We start from the raw sequence: 18,273 nt of genomic DNA, 5'->3' as shown, positions 1-18,273 counted from the left end.
AGGACCTTTTTTCCCTTTATATTTGACTGCTGGAGCAGTGAATCCTTTATAATGTAAACTCATAAAATTGTGAAACTGAAAGTGCCTTTGGAGTTAGTTTATTGCAGTGCTTTTATTTTATAAGTAATGAAACTGAAACCTAAAGATGTTAAGCTATTTGTCCAAGGTTACATTAAGTAGCACTGTGAATTAAAACTAAAACACTTCTACAGTCTTTCAGTTCAATAGTCTTCCTTTTATGGTTATGTGTAAGAAGACTACAAAATCAATAGGTTATGTGCAAATCTTATGTATGGCTTGTATTTCCTTTCATTATGTATACTGAAAATGAATATAACTGTACATAATTTATACAACCTAGACAAAGAAAATTCTTGGATTAAACTTTTCTGATAACACTGGAGCAATATTGGAACAGTTTCATTATTGACCTAATCAATCATTCGATTTTAATGAGATCCTTTTTGGGATAATAAACATTTAAGCAGCATAAATAAGAATTTAGCTTCCTGTAACTTTTTTTATGTGTGGTAAAATACACATAAAATTTACCAGCTTAACCGTTTTAAATGTACAGCTCAGCGATATTAAATACATTCATAGTGTTGTATAACCATCACCACCATCAATCTCCATTAATTCTTTTCATTTTGTAAAACTGAAACTCTATACCTATTAAACAATATCCCCACTCCCCATACTCCATTCATGCCACTGGCAATCACCCTTCTACTTTAGTCTCCATGATTTTGATTACTATAAGTATCTCATATAAGTGGAATCATACAGTATTTATCTTTTTGTGATTGGATTATATTACTTAGTGTAATATCCTCAAGGTTCATCCATGGTGTAGTATATGTGAGATTTCCTTCCTTTTAATGGCTGAATAATATTCCATTGTATATGTACACCACATTTTGTTTATCTGTTCATCCATTAATGGACTCTTGGGTTGTTTCTGTGTTTAGTCATTATGAATAATGATGCTATGAACTTGGGTGTACAAATATCCCTTTGAGACCCTACTTTCAATTCCTTTGGTGTATACCCAGAAGGGGAATTACTGGATCATATGGTAATTCTATTTTTAGTTTTTTGAGGAATCATCATATTCTTTTCCATGGCAGCTAAACCATTTTTACATTCCCACCAACAGTGCACGTGAGTTCCAATTTCTCCACATTCTTACAACATTTCTTATTTTCTGGGTTTTATTTTTTTGTTTCTTTTTGATAGTAACCATCCTAATGGGTGTGAGATGGTATCTCATTGTAGTTTAGATTTGCATCTCTCTCATGATTAGTGATCTTGAATGACTTTTTATATAATTATTGGCTATTTGTGTATCTTCTTTGGAGAAATACCTATTTTGTCCACTTTAAATCAGGTTTTTTTTTGTTGTTGTCGAATTTTAGGAGTTCTCCTTACGTTCTAGATATTAAACCCTTATCAGATATGTGATTTGCAGGTGGGGGGAGGGCAAAAGAGGTAAAGGGACACATATGTATGGTGACAGAAAAAACTAGACTATTGGTAGTCAACGTGATGCAGTCTACACAGAAACTGAAATATAATAATGTATGCCTGAAATTTACGTAATTTTATAAGTCAATATGACCTCAATGAAATAATTTTTAATAAAAGATATATGATTTGCAAATGTTTTCTCTCATTCTGTGGGTTGTCTTTTTACTCTGGTGATAGTGTCTTTTGATGCACAGAATTTTTAATTTTCATGAAGCCCAATTTTTTTTTCTTCTGTTGCCTATTCATTTGGTATGTCCAAGAAATCATTGCCAAATCCAGTGTTGTGAAGCCCTATGTTTTCTTCTAAGAGTTTTATGTCTTACATTTATGTCTTTGATCTATTTTGAATTAGTTTTTATATATAGTGTTAGATAAGGTTCAAACTTCATTCTCTTGCTTGTAGATATCCAATTTTCTCAGCATCATTTGTTGAAAAGACTGTCCTTCCTCTGTTGAATGTCTTGGCACCCATGTGGAAAATCATTTGACCATATATATGAGGTTTTATTCCTGGACTCTCTATTCTATTCCATTGGTCTGTGTGTCAGTCTTTATGCTAGTGCCACATTGTTTTGAGTACTGTAGCTTTGTAATAAGTTTTAAAATCAGGAAGTGTGGTCCCCCAGCTTTGTTGTTGTTCCCTTTTTTTTCGAAGATTAACCCTGACCTAACATCTGCTGCCAATCTTCCTCTTTTTGCTGAGGAAGACTGGCCCTGAGCTAACATCTGTGCCCATCTCCCTCCACTTTATATGTGGGATGCCTACCACAGGGTGGCTTGCTGAGCAGTACCATGTCCGCACCCAGGATCTGAACCAGTGAGCCCCAGGCCACCGAAGTGGAATGTGTGAACTTAGCCGCTGCACCACCAGGCTGGCCCCTGTTCTTTTTTAAGATTGCATTGGCTATTCTAGGTCCCTTGAGATTCCATAGGAATTTTAGAGTGGGCTTTTCTATTTCTACAAAATAATGTCTTTGGGATTTTGATAGAGATTACATTGGATATGTGGGTCGCTTTGGGTAGTATTGACATCTTAAAAATATTGTCTCCCAATCTATGAACATGAGATATATTTCCATTTATTTATCTCTTCTTTAATTTCATTCAGCAGTGTATTGTAGTTTTCATTGTACAAGTCTTTCACCTCCTTGGTAAAAGTAATTCCTAAGTATTTTATTCTATTTGATGCTATTGTATATAGAATTGTTTTTGTAATTTTTCAGATGAGATCGGGTGCTTTTAGGATGGTATGGTTGTAGATAATAATTTCTTTTTCAGATTGTTATTTTTTTTTTTTTGAGGAAGATTGGCCCTGAGATAGCATCTCTGCCAATCTTTGTCTATTTTGTATGTGAGATGCTGCCACAGCATGGCTTGATGAGTGATGTGTAGGTCCATACCTAGGATCTAAACCTGTGAACCCCAGGGTGCTGAAGCAGAGCATGCGAACTTAACCACCATGCCACTGGTCCAGCCCCTGATCATTGTTGTTGTGTAGAAATGCAACTGACTTCTGTGTGATGACTTTGTATCCTACTACTTTGCTGAATTCATTTATTAGTTCTAAAAGTTTTTTTGTGGAATAATTAGGATTTTCTACATATAAGATCATATTATCTGAGAACAGAGATAATTTTATTCTTTCCTTTCTAATTTGACTGTCTTTTATTTCCCTTTCTTGCCTAATTGCTCTGGCTAGAACTTCCAGTACTATGTTGAATAGAAGCAGTGAAAGTGAACATCCTTGCCTTGTTCCTGATCCTAGAGGAAAAACTTTCAGCCTTTTACCACTGAGTATGATGTTTGTTGTGGGGTTTTCACATATGGCTTTTATCATGTTGAGGCAGTTTCATTCTATTCCTGGTTTGTTGAGTGTTTTTATGCTGAAAGAGTCATGATGATGATGTCAAATACTATTCTGCACCAATTTAGATGATTGTGCATGTCTTTTTTTTCTGTTAGTGTGGCATATTACATTGATTGAGATTTGTATATTGAACCATCTTTGCGTTCCAGGAATAAATCTCATTTGTTCATGGTGTATAATCCTTTTAATATTCTGCTGAACTTGGTTTGGTAGTATTTTGTTGGGGATTTTTGTGTCGATGTTCATAGGAATATTGGTCTGTAGTTTTCTTTTCTTGTAGTGTCTTTGTCTGGTTTTGGTATAGGGTAATTCTGGCCTCATAGAATGAGTCAGGATGTGTTCCCTGCTATTCAGTTTTTTGAAATTGTTTGAGAAGGATTGGTATTAGTTCTTCTTTAAATCTTTCATAGAATTAACCAGTAAAGGTAGCAGATCCAGGGCTTTTATTTGTTGGGATATTTTTGATTACTGATTCAATCTCCTTACTAGTTATAGGTTTATTCATATGTTCTATTTCCTTGTGACTTAGTCTCAGTAGATTTTGTGTTTCTAGGAATTTGTCAATTTTATCTAGGTTATTAAATTTGTTGGTACATAATTGTTCATAGTACTCTCTTATAATACTTTTTATTTCTTTGGAATCAGTGGTGTTGACCTACTTTCATTTCTTATTGTAGTAATTTTTTTCTTGGTCTATCTAGCTAAAGATTTGCCAATTTTGTTGATCTTTTAAAAGAACCAGCTTTGATTTCATTGATTTACTCTATTGTTTTTCTGTTCTCTCTTTCATCTCTGCTCTAATCGCCTTCCTTATGCTAGTTTGGGTTTAGTTTGTTCTTCTTTTACTATTTCCTTAAGTTATAAATTTAGGTTGTTGATTTGAGATCTTTCTTGTTTTTTAAGGTAAGTATGTATATAGCTATAAGTTTTCCTCTTAAGACTGCTTTTGCTGCACCCCATAAGTTTTGGTATGTTGTATTTTAGTTTCTATTTATCTCTAAGTATTTTCTAATTTCCTAAGTGATTTCTTCTTTGATCCATTAGTTATTTAAGAGTACATTGTTTAATTTTTACAAGCATGGAAACTTTTCAGTTTTACCTCTGTTGTTGATTTCTAACTTCATGTCATTGTGCTTGAAGAAGATACTTTGTATGATATCTGTCTTTTAAAATATTTTGAGACTTAATTTGTGGCCTATAATATACTCTGTCTTAGAAAATGTTCCATGTGCGCTTGAGAAGAATGTGAGTACTGCTGTTCTTTGTTAGACTGTTCTATATATGTCTGTTAGATTGAGTTGATTTATTATGTTTTCAAGTCCTCTGTTTCCTTATTTATCTTCTGTGTGGTTGTCTTACCCATTATTAAGAGTAGGTTATTGAAGTCTCCAACTGTTATAGTAGCCATATATGTCTATGACATATAAATATGTCTGTTCCTCCCTTCAATTCTGTCACCTTTTGCTTCATATATTTTGCTGGTCTGTTATTAGATGCATAAATGTTTGTAATTGTTATATCTTCATGGTCTGTTGAGATTTTTGTTAATATATAATGTCCTTCTTTGTATCTTATAAACTTTTTTCATTTGAAGTCTGATATAAAATATCCACCCCTCCTCTCTTTTGGTTACTATTTGCATGGTATATCTTTTTCCATTCTTTCACTTTCAGTATATTTGTGTCTTTGGATCTAAAGTGAGTCTGTTGTAGACAGCATATAGTTGGATCTTGTATTTGTATCCATTCAGCCAATCCTTGTATTCTGATTGGAGAGTTTAAACCGTTTACATTTCAAGTAATTAGTGATAAAGAGGACCTTACTTCTGTCATTTTGCTCTTTGTTTTTTGTATGCCCCATAGCTTGTTTGTCCATTATTTCCTGCATTACTATCTTCTCTTGTGTTTGTTAGTTTTTTATAGTAAAACATTTAAATCCTTTTCTTATTTCCTTTGTGGTTGCCATGGGGATTACATTTAAGATCCCAAAGTTGTAATACTCCAATGTGAAATTATACCAGCTTAACTTCAATAACCTACAAAAACTCTCCTTTACAGCTCCATCCAAATGCCTTTTGATTGTTGATGTCACAAAATTACATCTTTATACATTGTGTATCCCAAAACATAGTCTACTAATTCTTTTAAATGTATTTGTCTCTTAAATTATATAGAAAATAGCATGTGGAATTACAAACCAAAGTTACAATAATACTAGTTTTAGACTAATAATTTTTTAAAGCATATTATTCTCTTAAATCATGTATAAAACAAAAAAAAGTAGAGTTACAGACCATTGTTATGATAATACTGGCTTTTATAATTGCTCATGTATTTACCTTTATTAAAATCTTTATTTCTTCATACAGCTTAGTGTTACTGTCAAGTGTCTTTTTATTTTACCCTGCACAATTCCCTTGAGCATTTCTTGCAGAGCAGGTCTAGTGGTAGCAAACTCCCTCAGCTTTTATCTGGGGATGTCTTACTTTCTCCCTCAATTTTTTTTTTTTAATTTTCATTGATTTTATGATAGTTTACAACCTTGTGAAATTTCAGTTGTACATTATCGTTTGTCAGTCGTGTTTTAGGTGCACCACTTCACCCTTTGTGCCCACCCCCTACCCCCGTCTTTTCCCTGGTAGCCACTAATCTGTTCTCTTTGTCTACATGATTAACTTCCACATATGAGTGCAGTCATATAGAGATTGTCTTTCTCTATCTGGCTTATATCACTTAACATAATTCCCTCAAGTTCCATCCATTCTGTTGTGAATGGGATGATTTTACTCTTTTTTATGGCTGAGTAGTATTCCATGGTATATATATATACCACATCTTCTTTATCCAATCATCAGTTGATGGGCACTTAGGTTTCTTCCATGTCTTGGCTATTGTAAATAATGCTGCAATGAACATAGGGGTGCATGGGACTTTTGGAATTGCTGATTTCAGGTTCTTTGAATACATACCCAGTAGTGGGATGGCTGGGTCATATGGTATTTCTATTTTTAATTTTTTGATAAATCTCCATACTGTTTTCCATAGTGGCTACACCAGTTTGCATTCCCACCAGCAGTGTATGAGGGTTTGTTTTTCTCCACAACCTCTCCAACATTTGTCACTTTTTGTTTTGGTTATTTTTGCCATTCTAATGGGTATAAGGTGATGTCTTAGTGTAGTTTTGATTTGCATTTCCCTGATGATCAGTGATGATGAACATCTTTTCATATGCCTATTGGCCATCCGTATATCTTCTTTGGAGAAATGTCTGTTCATGTCTCCTGCCTATTTTTTGATCGGGTTGTTTGATTATTTGTTGTTGATTTGTGTGAGTTCTTTATATAGTATGGAGATTAACCCTTTGTCGGATATATGACTTGCAAATATTTTTTCCCAATTAGTGGGTTGTTTTTTTGTTTCAATCCTGTTTTCCTTTGCCTTGAAGAAGTGCTTTAGTCTGATAAAGTCCCATTTGTTTATTCTTTCTATTGTTTCCCTTGTCTGAGAAGACATGGTCTCTGAAAAGATCCTTTTAATACCAATGTCAAAGAATGTACTGCCTGTATTTTCTTCTAGAAGCCTTATGGTTTCAGGTCTTACCTTTAGCTTATTGATCCATTTTGAGTTTATTTTTGTGAATGGTGAAAAAGAATGGTCAATTTTCATTCTTTCGCATGTGACTGTCCAGTTTTCCCAGCACCATTTGTTGAAAAGACTTTCTTTTGTCCAATGTATGCCCTCAGCTCCTTTGTCAAAGATTAGCTGTCCGTAGATGTGTGGTTTTATTTCTGGGCTTTCAATTCTGTTCCATTGATCTGTGCATCTGTTTTTGTACCAGTACCATGCTGTTTTAATTATTGTAGCTTTGTAGTATGTTTTGAAGTCAGGGATTGTGATGCCTCCAGCTTTGTTCTTTTTTCTCAGGATTGCTTTAGCAGTTTGGGGTCTTTTGTTGCCGCATATGAATTTTAGGATTCTTTGTTCTATTTCTGTAAAGAATGTCATTGGGATTGCATTGAATTTGTAGATTGCTTTAGGTAGTATGGACATTTTAACGTTGTTTATTCTTCCAATCCATGTGCATGGAATGTCTTTCCATCTCTTTATGTCATCATCAATTTCCTTCAGGAAAGTCTTGTAGTTTTCGTTGCATAGGTTTTTCACTTCCTTAGTTAAGTTCACCCTAAGGTGTTTTATTCTTTTTGTTGCAATTGTGAATGGTATTGTGTTCTTGAGTTCTTTTTCTGTTAGTTCGTTATTAGAGTGTAGAAATGCTACTGATTTATGTAACTTGATTTTGTACCCTGCAACTTTGTTGTAGTTGTTGATTATTTCTAAAAGTTTTCCAATGGATTCTTTAGGGTTTTCTATATATAAGATCCTGTTGTCTGCAAACAGCTAGAGTTTCACTTCTTCCCTTCCTATTTGGATTCCTTTTATTCCTTTCTCTTGCCTAATTGCTCTGGCCAAAACCTCCAATACTATCTTGAATAAGAGTGGTGATAGAAGGCATCCTTGTCTCATCCCTGTTTTCAGGGGGATGGCACTCAGTTTTTGCCCATTGAGTATGATGTTGGCTGTGGGTTTGTCATATATGGCCTTTATTATGTTGAGGTACTTTCCTTCTATCCCCATTTTGTTGTGAGTTTTTATCATAAATGGCTGTTGGATCTTTTCAAGTGCTTTCTCTGCATCTGTTGAGATGATCATGTGGTTTTTATTCCTCAATATGTTGATGTGGTGTATCATGTTGATTGATTTGTGGATGTTGAACCATCCCTGTTTCCCTGGTATGAATCCCACTTGATCATGATGTATGATCCTTTTGATGTATTGCTGAATTCGGGTCGCCAACATTTTACATCTATGTTCATCAGTGATATTGGCCTGTAGTTCTCCTTTTTCTTGCTGTCCTTGTCAGGGTTTGGTATCAGAGTGATGTTGGCCTTGTAGAATGTGTTAGGGAGTATTCCATCCTCCCTAATTTTTGGAATAGCTTGAAAAGTATACGTATTAAATCCTCCTTGAAAGTTTGTTAGAATTCCTCAGGAAAGCCATCTGGTCCTTGGGTTTTATTCTTTGGGATGCTTTTCGTTGCAGTTTCAATCTCTTTCCTTGTGATTGGTCTGTTCAGATTGTCTGCTTCTTTTTGACTTAGCTTTTCAAGATTGTAAGAGTCTAAGAATTTATCCATTTCCTCTAGGTTATCCATTTTGTTGGTATATAGTTTTTCATAGTATTCTCTTATAATCCATTGTATTTCTGTGGAGTCTGTTGTTATTTCTCCATTTTCATTTCTGATTTTATTTGAGCTTTCTCTCTTTTTTTCTTTGTAAGTATAGCTAGGGGTTTGGCAATTTTATTTATCTTCTCAAAGAACCAGCTCTCTGTGTCATTGATCCTTTCTACTGCCTTTTTTGATTAAATAGCATTTATTTCTGCTCCAATTTTTTATTATTTCTCTCCTTCTGCTGACTTTGGGCTTTGTTTGTTCTTCTTTCTCTAATTCAGTTAGGTGTAGTTTGAGATTGCTTATTTGGGATTTTTCTTATTTGTTAAGGTGTGCCTGTATTGTGATGAATTTCCTTCTTAATACAGCTTTTGCTGTATCCCATATGAGTTGGTATGGCATGTTACCATGTTCATTTGTATCCAGATATTTTTTGATTTCTTCTTTAATTTCTTCAGTGATCCATTGCTTGTTCAATAGCATATTGTTTAGTCTCCACATCTTTGTCCCTCTCTCAGCTTTTTTGTTGTAATTAATTTCTAGCTTTATAGCATTATGATCAGAGAAGATGCTTGTTATTATTTCAATTTTTTTAAATTTGTAGAGGCTTGCCTTGTTTCCCAACATATGGTCTACCTTGAGAATGGTCTGTGTACGCTTGAGAAGAATGTGTATTCTGCTGTTTTTGGATGGAGTGTTCTATATATGTCTATTGAGTCCAGCTGTTTTAGCTTTTCATTTAATTACACTGTTTCCTTGTTGATTATCTGTCTGGATGATCTGTCCAATGATGTGAGTGGGGTGTTGAGGTCCCCTACTATTATTGTATTATTTTTGATATCTTCTTTTAGGTTTGTGAATAGTTGCTTTATGAACTTTGGTGCTCCCTTGTTGGTTGCATAGATATTTATGTGTTATTTCTTCTTCATGTAGTGTTCCTTTGATCATTATATACTGCCCCTCTTTGTCTCTCATTACTTGCTTTATCTTGAAATCTATTTTGTCTGATATAAGTATTGCAACACCTGCTTTCTTTTGTTTGCCATTAGCTTGGAGTATTGTCTTCCACCACTTTACTCTGACCCTTTATTTGTCATTGGAGCTGAGGTGTGTCCTGGAGGCAACAAATTGTTGGATCTTGTTCTTTAATCCATCTTGCCACTCTGTGTCTTTTTATTGGCGAGTTCAATCCATTTACATTTAGGGTGATTATTGATGTATGAGGGCTTAATGCTGTCATTCTGTCACTTGTTTTCTGGTTTTCCTGCACTTCCTTTGTTTCTTGTCCTGTGTGTTTTAGTCTACCCATTGACTTCTGCAGTTTCTTATGCTATGTTTCTTAGTTTTTCCCTTATTTTTTGTGTCTCTGTTCTGCTTTTTAGTTTAGTGGCTACCCTAAAGTTTGTATTCAGAGTCTTGTGCATAACATAGTCCATTTTCTGATAGCCTATTTCCTTAGTCTAAACTGATTCAGTCCCTTTCCTCCTCCCCTCCTAAGTCATTATTTTCACATCTTATTCCAAGTTGTATTGTGAGTTTGTGGTTAAAGTGACAAGATTGTCTTTGTTTTTTGGTGTTTTCCTTCCATTTATCCTAATGCTATAGTTGATTATTTGCTATCCTATTCTGATTCTATTTGTCTCCTTACTCTGTGTTTTGTGACCCCTTTCTCCCTTTTTTTCTTTTTTCAGGTATGAAGGCTGTCTTGAGGATTTCTTTTCGGCGGTTGGGAGGGGGGCCTCGTGGCTGTGAAGTCCCTTAGCTTTTGTTGGTCTGGGAAAGATTTAATCATTCCATTCTCTCCTATCTTGTAAGGTTTCTGCAGAGAAATCCACTGAAAGCCTGTTGGGGTTCCTTTGTAGGTTATTTTCTTCTGCCTTGCTGCCCTGGGTATTCTTTCTTTCTCATTCAGTTTTGCCAGTTTTACTACTATATGCCTTCCAGTAGGTATTTTTACATTGACAAATCTAGGAGATCTGAAATCTTTCTCCACACACATTTCTCTCTCATTCCCTAGATTTTGGAAGTTCTCTGCTATTATTTCTTTGAACATACTTTCTGCTCCATTCTCCTTCTCTTCACCTTCTTGGATACCTATAATTCTTATATTGCATTTCCTCATTGCATCAGCTATTTCTTGGAGGTTTTCTTCATTTCTTTTTAGTCTTAGTTCCCTCTCCTCCTCTGTCTGGAGACATTCAACATGTCTATCTTCGATTATGCTGATTTGCTCCTCTATGGTGTCCACACGAGCATTCAGGGAATCCGTATTTTGTTTTATCTCTTCCATTGTATTTTTCATCTCTAGTATTTTTGATTGATTCTTCTTTATAGTTTCAATCTCTTTTGTAAAGTAGCTCCAGAACTCGTTGAATTGTTTCTCTGTATTTTCTTTAACCTCATTGAGTTTTTTGACGGTAGCTATTCTGAATTTATTGTCGTTTAGTTTACTTCTTTCTGAGTCTTCAGGACATAATTCTGGGTATTTATTGTTTTCCCTCTGGTCTGGAGATTTGATGAATTGCCAGATGCTGGAACTACGGGTCTTGCCCATTGTGATGTTATTCGGTTGCAGTTACAGCCTATCACCACTAGATGGGGATCAAGAGCCACATAGTCTGAGCCCTCGGCCTTCAGCCGACATGGCATGGCACAGCATGGGTTGGGCGTGGCACTTTCTCTTTTGTGCAGACCAGGGTTTCCCGATCAGCTCTTGCCATCTGGTCTCCTGGGGTCTTGGCTTGATGAGGTCATGCCAGGCGAAAGCTTTTGCCCCATTAGAGGGCTTCCCTCTAGGTTGCAAAGGTGCTGACCCTGCAGACCTGCAACCCCTCCCCCACTCCTTCCCTCATGGGGCCTCTGGTGGCAGCCGTCCCAGTCTTTAGGGGAGGGAGTGAAGTTCTCTCTTACCTCATTCCAGCTCCTACAAGGGGCACTCCAGCCTCTCCGCCCTCTGTTGTTTGGCTGCTGTGGGTCTCCGAGGATTCCTGTGCTATTTGGATATTTTTTGTTGGAATATGGCTGCTCCTTTTTGTTGTATGTTGGAGGGAACAGAGTCCTGGGCAAGCTCACTCTGCCATAATGCTGATGTCACTCCTTCTCCCTCATTCTTGAAAGATAGTTTTGCTATATATAGGATACTCAGTTCACAGTTTTTTCTTTGAGATTTCCTTGTATGTGTGAATCACTTCTCTCTTACTGCTTTCAAGAGTCTCTCTTTATCTTTCGCTTTTGAAAGTTTAATTATGTGTCTTGGTGAGGATATCTTTGAGTCATCTTACTTGGAGTTTGTTGAACTTCTTGGATGTTTGCATTAATGTCTTTCATCAAATTTGAGAAGTTTTCAGCCATTATTTCTTGAGATATTCTTTCTGCCTCTTTCTCTCTCTCTTCTCCTTCTGGGGCTTCCACCATCTGTATGTTGGTCTACTTGCTGGTGTACTACAGGTCTCTTAGGCTTGTTCATTTTTTTCAGTCTTTTTTTCTTTCTATTCCTCAGACTCAACAATTTCCATTGTTCTATCTTCAAGTTTGCTGATTCTTCTGCCTGCTCAGCTCTGCTTTTGAATCCCTGTAATAAATTTTTCATTTCAGTTACTCTACTTTTCAGCTTCAGAATTTATATTAGGTTTCTCTTTAGATTTTCTGTCTCTTTATTGATATTTCCATTTTGTGTATATGTCATTTTCTTGAATTTCTCCACATCTTCCTTTAGTTCTTTGAACATCTTTAAGGTAATTGTTTTAAAGACTTTGTTTAAGATCTATCATCAGGTCTTTTTTCAGGTTCAGTTTATGTTGATTTATTTTTTCCTTTGAATAGGCCATATTTTTGTGTTTCTTTGTGTGCCTTGTGATTTTTTTTTGTTGAAAACTGGGCATTTGAACTTAATAATGTGGTAACTCTGGAAATCAGATTCTCCCCCTTCCCCAGCATTTACTGTTTTTTTAAAAATTGTTTTTGTTTTTGATTGTTGTAGGATGTTTCTACAGCCTACAAGGATCAGCCAAGGATCAGCCTGAAAATTTAAGGTCTTCTCAGGTATTTTCTGAGCCTGTGCCTTTCCCTGGGCATGCCTGGTCAATTTCTCATTTTCTTTGTATGTGTAGTTGTTTTTGAACGTCCTAGTCTTGAGGGTCTAGCTCCCAAAAGGGGAAAGGAGAACAATGTAGAGGGGAGGAAAAGGGCACTAGCTCTTTAAATGCCCTGGAAGTTACCTCAGCTAGAGGTGGAGGCTTGCAACAATGTGAGGAGATGCAACAACAATGGCTGCCCTCTTGTTTGTCCACATCCCTGTGATCAGAAGTAGCAATCAACTATCAGAGCACAGATCTCCTATATTTGGAGGACAAAACCCTTTTTTCCCTACCCTGGCTCCTACAAGCTATGTGCAGTCTGTTTCTAGAACATGTGCAGAGATGCTTGCTACTGGGATTGGGGCGGGGGAATGGGTAGGTGCTACTGGGCTAAGAGCTAAATTGACCAAAAGGAACCATAATTTACCCTCCAAGGCTTTCCCTGGAAGTTGTAAGCCTTCAGTAGACTCCAGAGTTCCAAAATTATTAATGTGATTCTTCCAGTGCAATTGTTGTCTAGATGGGGAGACAGACTTCTAGTGTTTACTGCTCCACTTCTTCTTGGGATCCTCTCTGCCTACTGCAACTTTTTTAAGAACTCATAAGCTATAATGACTTCCTGACTTCTCTATTACTAATTTCTTCATATTATTAATAAAAATTATGATTATAATTGCTGATTTTGCTTTGCTCCTTAATAGTCAAGCTTCATCTCGTTTTTTGGGGGGACAATTTAATGCATGATTTATTGAGTAGTCAGCACTTTTAAGAGTTACAAACAAAGAAAAGATCTCTAATCATCTCTAAATCTATGTTAGGGACCTACGTAAATTTATGGATGAAACTCTGTCTCTCTGCATATTGATTAAGGAAAGCTTATTTGAAGTCATTGAATGAGGCAGGGATAGGTCATGGATTTTCAAGACTAACAGACATGGATTCAAGACTGGCTTAGTTAATCACTATTTGACCTTAAACCTTGAAGCTCAGTCTTCTAATCTCTAATATAAGCATATTAGTAACATCTGTCATGCAGGGTTGTTGTTTTAATTAGAAAAAAGAAACAAAGGAACATGTTAGGCAATCAATGATAGGTAACAATTTTTATTTTTATTATAATTATTTTGATACCAAATCTCATGTTCATTATTTGCTTTATGCAACTTTCTACTTAATTTTCATTGAGTTCTAGTGGGTTTCATAATGGAGTATATAAAGTAATTTTAAATATGCCCTTTTTCTTATTTTAGGACTTTCAAATGCCTTGGAAACAGGAGGCAGAATTTATAAAGAGGGATAAAGCTGCCAGAGTCATTCAGAAGGCCTGGAAAAGTTTCCTTGTGAGCTTCTTTTTTTGCAGCTTTATTGAGATATAATTTATATATCATAATGTTCACCTGTTGAAAGTGTACAATTCAATAGTTTTTAGTGTTTACAAATTTGTGTACCATCTTTTGTTTTAGAAGCAGACATTTTTTAAAGGCTCAAAAAATTAACATTAATTAATGATCTCATTGGTCCACAAGTATTTACTGAGTTCCTGATCAGGGCCAGGCACATTGATGATGGTTACGATCAATGAAAGTATTACTAATAGGCTCATTTGACTTTCACCTCTAAAACTTTTTTTTTTTTTGACTCAGGGAGCAGATTTGTGAGGTGTTAGGGATACATTCACCCATTAAATAATTATTGAGTACCTGCTCTTGAAGACGATACACTAAATCTGGATTAATGTAGTACTGCTAGATAAGTGCTTACTTACTGTGCTCTAGTATGGGTAGAGCTGGTCTCATTGGAATAAGGAATATTCCAAGTTGATTAACCTAGCTGGGCGAAAGCTAAGAGCTAAAATGACTTCACTGCTTTCTCTCTGATAGCAGCAACACTCTGTCTGTGCCTGCTGATTTTGTGTGAAGTGGTATGGCTCTGTTTCTGGCACACAAGAACACCTTTGGGGCGGGCCCAAAGGCCGATTGGTTGAGTTCACCCACTCTGCTTGGGTGACCCAAGATTTCACTGGTTTGGATCCTGGGCATGGACATGACACTGCTTGTCAAGCCATGCTTAGACAGTGTCCCACATAGCACAACCAGAGGCACTCACAACTAGAATATACAACTATGTACTTGGGGGGCTTTGGGGAGAATAAGAAAAAAAAAAAACAAGAATACCTCTGTATCAGTTAATCAAGTCTTGCAAAATAGCTTCCATTATTTGCCCCCTTTGCCTCTATGAAAGCCATAAAACCTAAGCTAGGGCATAACTCTTGATTTCCAACACAAAAATAATAGTTTTCTTTTAAAATCTACTATTTATTTGATGGTTTCTATTTGCATACTTGTCATCTAGGCTAAGCTTTTCTGTCATTTGTAACTTCTTTTATTCCACATCCGAATCTGATCAGCCACATACTTTTGAATACCTGTTATATTCCTAGCACTGTGCTAGGCTTTTTCCAATACATCCTTGCCCTTACAGAGCTTCAGTAGGGAAGCCATATATATACATAAACAAATGTTTGTGTGTGTGTATTTTAACAAGATGGTAGACTGAGCACATTTTTGCTTTATATCCCCCCAGACCCCGTTGAGATGACAATATACAGAAAGTAACTCATAACAGAGAGAATGGAGTTTATGAGCAGATTATCTCATTTCTAGAAAACCAAAAATAGATGGTAGCATCCTGTCGGACAAAACAGGATGTAGGAGACTTACCTAGATACGCTTCAAAGGGGCTCCAGTGGGAGAGCTGGTGTGTCTTTTGAACCTTAGAAATGATATCAATTAGGAGTTAGCAATTTAAAAGGGCTGGAAGGAGAATGACTGTAGACAAGGGCATTAATTGAAGGTCTGTACGTGGAATAGCCGTGCCAATTGTTGCTGCTGTCACTTCAAGCCCCAAAGCTGCAGGTAGATGGATATTTATCGTTAGTCAAATATCTGCTGGTAGATGGATATTTACTATTACCCATAAAAACCCTGAAGTCTTATCCCCTCTTTTAAAACAATCAAATGAACTATCTGGTAATGTTAGTTCTAGTGTGGATTTGGCACTCCACGGTAAATAAGAGAAAACTCTTAATTTTAGTATTTGAGAGACACTTTGCTTAATTGCTGGCTATCTGACCATGCTCCCTCTAATAAAGCCTATTGATTAACTTATTCTAGCCACATCACAAAGCTCCCAGGCAATGTTCCTACTCATGAAGACAATGGGAAAAGAGGAGACTTACACAAAGCACAGGATACTCATACTAGCTCCCTAGAAAAATTGACACAGACCTTCATTCTTAAGAATTAATGTACAACCAAGGATCAGCTGACATTTAAGGAAAACCAAAGATGAAAAAAAGCAAAAAACAAAACCAGAAAGAAAAGAAAAATGAAGGTAATAAAAATAATAATTTAGATAAGATCAATATGTTGAATGGCTTCTAAGTGTTGTATCTGGAGGTAAAATGGTACCCCATGCAATAGAAGGTATGACTAAGAAGTTGAATTTAAAAAATGGTTAGAAACTCTTACTTCTAAGTAAAGATGCATAGTTTTAGCACGCTACTTGGCCTTATAAATGAATAATTTGCATAGTCAAACTAATGTAAATGCAGGTTTTTTCTATCATTTTAAATATTTTAATCAAAGAAATATGTGCCTTTTTTTTTTAAGATTGGCACCTGAGCTAACAACTGTTGCCAATCGTTTTTTTCTTTTTTTAGCTTTTTCTCCCCAAATCGCCCCAGTACATAATTGTATATTTTACTTGTGTGTCCTTCTAGTTGTAGCATATGGGATGCTGCCTCAGCATGGCCTAATGAGCAGTGCCATGTTCTCGCCCAGGATTCGAACCGGCGAAACCCTGGGCCGCTGAAGCAGAGCACATGAGCTTAACCACTCGGCCACAGGGCCGGCCCTATTTTTATTGCAGTAACATTGGATTATAATGTTATATAGCTTTCAGATGTACATCGTAATATATTTTGAATTCTGTGTAGGTTACATCATGTTCACCACCCAAAACTATTTATAGTCCATCACCACACATGTGAGCCTAATCCCCCTTTTGCCCTCCACTCTCCCCGCTTCCCCTATGGTAACCACCAGTCCAGTCTCTGTTGCTATGTGTTTGTTTGTCATTGTTATTATCTTCTACTTATGAATGAGATCATACGGTATTTGAGTTTCTCCCTCTGACTGATTTCACTTAGCATACTACCCTCAAGGTCTATCCATGTTGTCGCAAATGGCCAGATTTCATCATTTCTTATGGCTGAGTAGTATACCATTGTGTATATATACCACATCTTCTTTATCCATTTGTTCCTTGACGGGCACCTAAGTTACTTCCAAGGTTTGGCTATTGTGAATAATGCTGCAATGAACATAGGGGAGCATGTATCTTTATGCCTCTGTGTTTTCAAGTTCTTTGGATAAATACCCAGCAGTGGGATAGCTGGATCATATGGTGGATCTATTCTTAATTTTCTGAGGATATTCCATCCTGCTTTCCATAGTGGCTGCACCAGTTTGCACTCCCACCAGCAGTGTACGAGGGTTCGCTTCTCTCCACATCCTCTCCAACACTTGTTGTTTCCTGTCTTGTTAATTGTAGACATTCTGACCGGAGTGAGATGATATCTCATTGTAGTTTTGATTTGCATTTCCCTGGTAGCTAATGATGTTGAACATCTTTTCATATGCCTGTTGGTGATCCGTATATCTTCTTTGGAGAAATCTCTGTTCAGATCGTTTGCCCATTATTTAATTGGGTTGTTGGTTTTTTTGTTGTTGAGCTGTATGAGTTCTTTGTATATTTGGATATTAACCCCTTATCTGATATATGGTTTGCAAATATCTTCTCCCAATTGTTAGGTTGTCTTTTCATTTTGTTGATGGTTTCCTTTGCTGTGCAGAACCTTTTTAGTTTGATGTAGTCCAATTTGTTCATTTTTTTCTTTTGTTTCCCTTGCCCAGTCAGACATGGTACTTGAAAATATGTTGCTGAGACCGATGTCAAAGAGCATACTGCCTATGTTTTCTTCTAGAAGTTTCATGGTTTTGGGTCTTACATTCAAGTCTTTAATCCATCTTGATTTATTTTTGTGCATGGTATAAGATAATGGTCTACCTTCATCTTTTGCATGTGGCTGTCCAGTTTTCCCAACACCATTTGTTGAAGAGACTCTCCTTTCTCCATTGTATGCTCTTGGCTCCCTTGTCGAATATTAGCTGTCCATAAATGTGTGGGTTTATTTCTGGGCTCTCGATTCTGTTCCATTGATCTGTGCGTCTGTTTTTGTGCTGGTACCATGCTGTTTTGGTTACTATGGCTTTGTAGTATATTTTGAAATCAGGGAGTATGATACCTCCAGCTTTGTTCTTTTTTCTCAGGAATCCTTCGGCTATTCAGGGTCTTTTGTTATTCCATATAAATTTTAGGATTCTTTGTTCTGTCTCTGTGAAAAATGTTGTTGGAACTTTGATAGGGATTGCATTGAATCTATAGATTGCTTTAGGAAGTCTGGACATTTTAACTATGTTAACTCTTCTAACTCAGGAGCACGAAATA

General features: G+C 36.2%; 1 protein-coding gene across 12 annotated transcripts in view; it reads left to right on the top strand.

The window, feature by feature from the left end:
- Nucleotides 1-18,273, top strand: part of C7H11orf65 (chromosome 7 C11orf65 homolog) — an 84,862-nt gene that overhangs the window by 11,841 nt on the left and 54,748 nt on the right. For 6 of the 12 annotated variants that reach the window (XM_070273586.1, XM_070273587.1, XM_070273590.1 and 3 more), the window contains one exon: nucleotides 13,953-14,042. The exons of 2 other annotated variants lie outside the window; for them this stretch is intronic. In XM_070273586.1, coding sequence (XP_070129687.1) covers nucleotides 13,962-14,042 — 81 coding nt within the window. In that variant the 5' untranslated portion in view covers nucleotides 13,953-13,961. Of the gene's footprint in view, nucleotides 1-12,605; nucleotides 12,668-13,952; nucleotides 14,043-18,273 lie in introns of all 12 variants that reach the window. 4 more of the 12 variants (XM_001499508.5, XM_023644747.2, XM_070273588.1 and 1 more) reach the window with 1 other exon arrangement.

This window comes from Equus caballus, chromosome 7, assembly GCF_041296265.1.
Source record: "Equus caballus isolate H_3958 breed thoroughbred chromosome 7, TB-T2T, whole genome shotgun sequence".
In the NCBI taxonomy this organism is placed as follows: Eukaryota; Metazoa; Chordata; class Mammalia; order Perissodactyla; family Equidae; genus Equus; species Equus caballus.
Note: the sequence above shows the minus strand (reverse complement) of the source record. Positions and strands in the feature narration are given on the sequence as shown.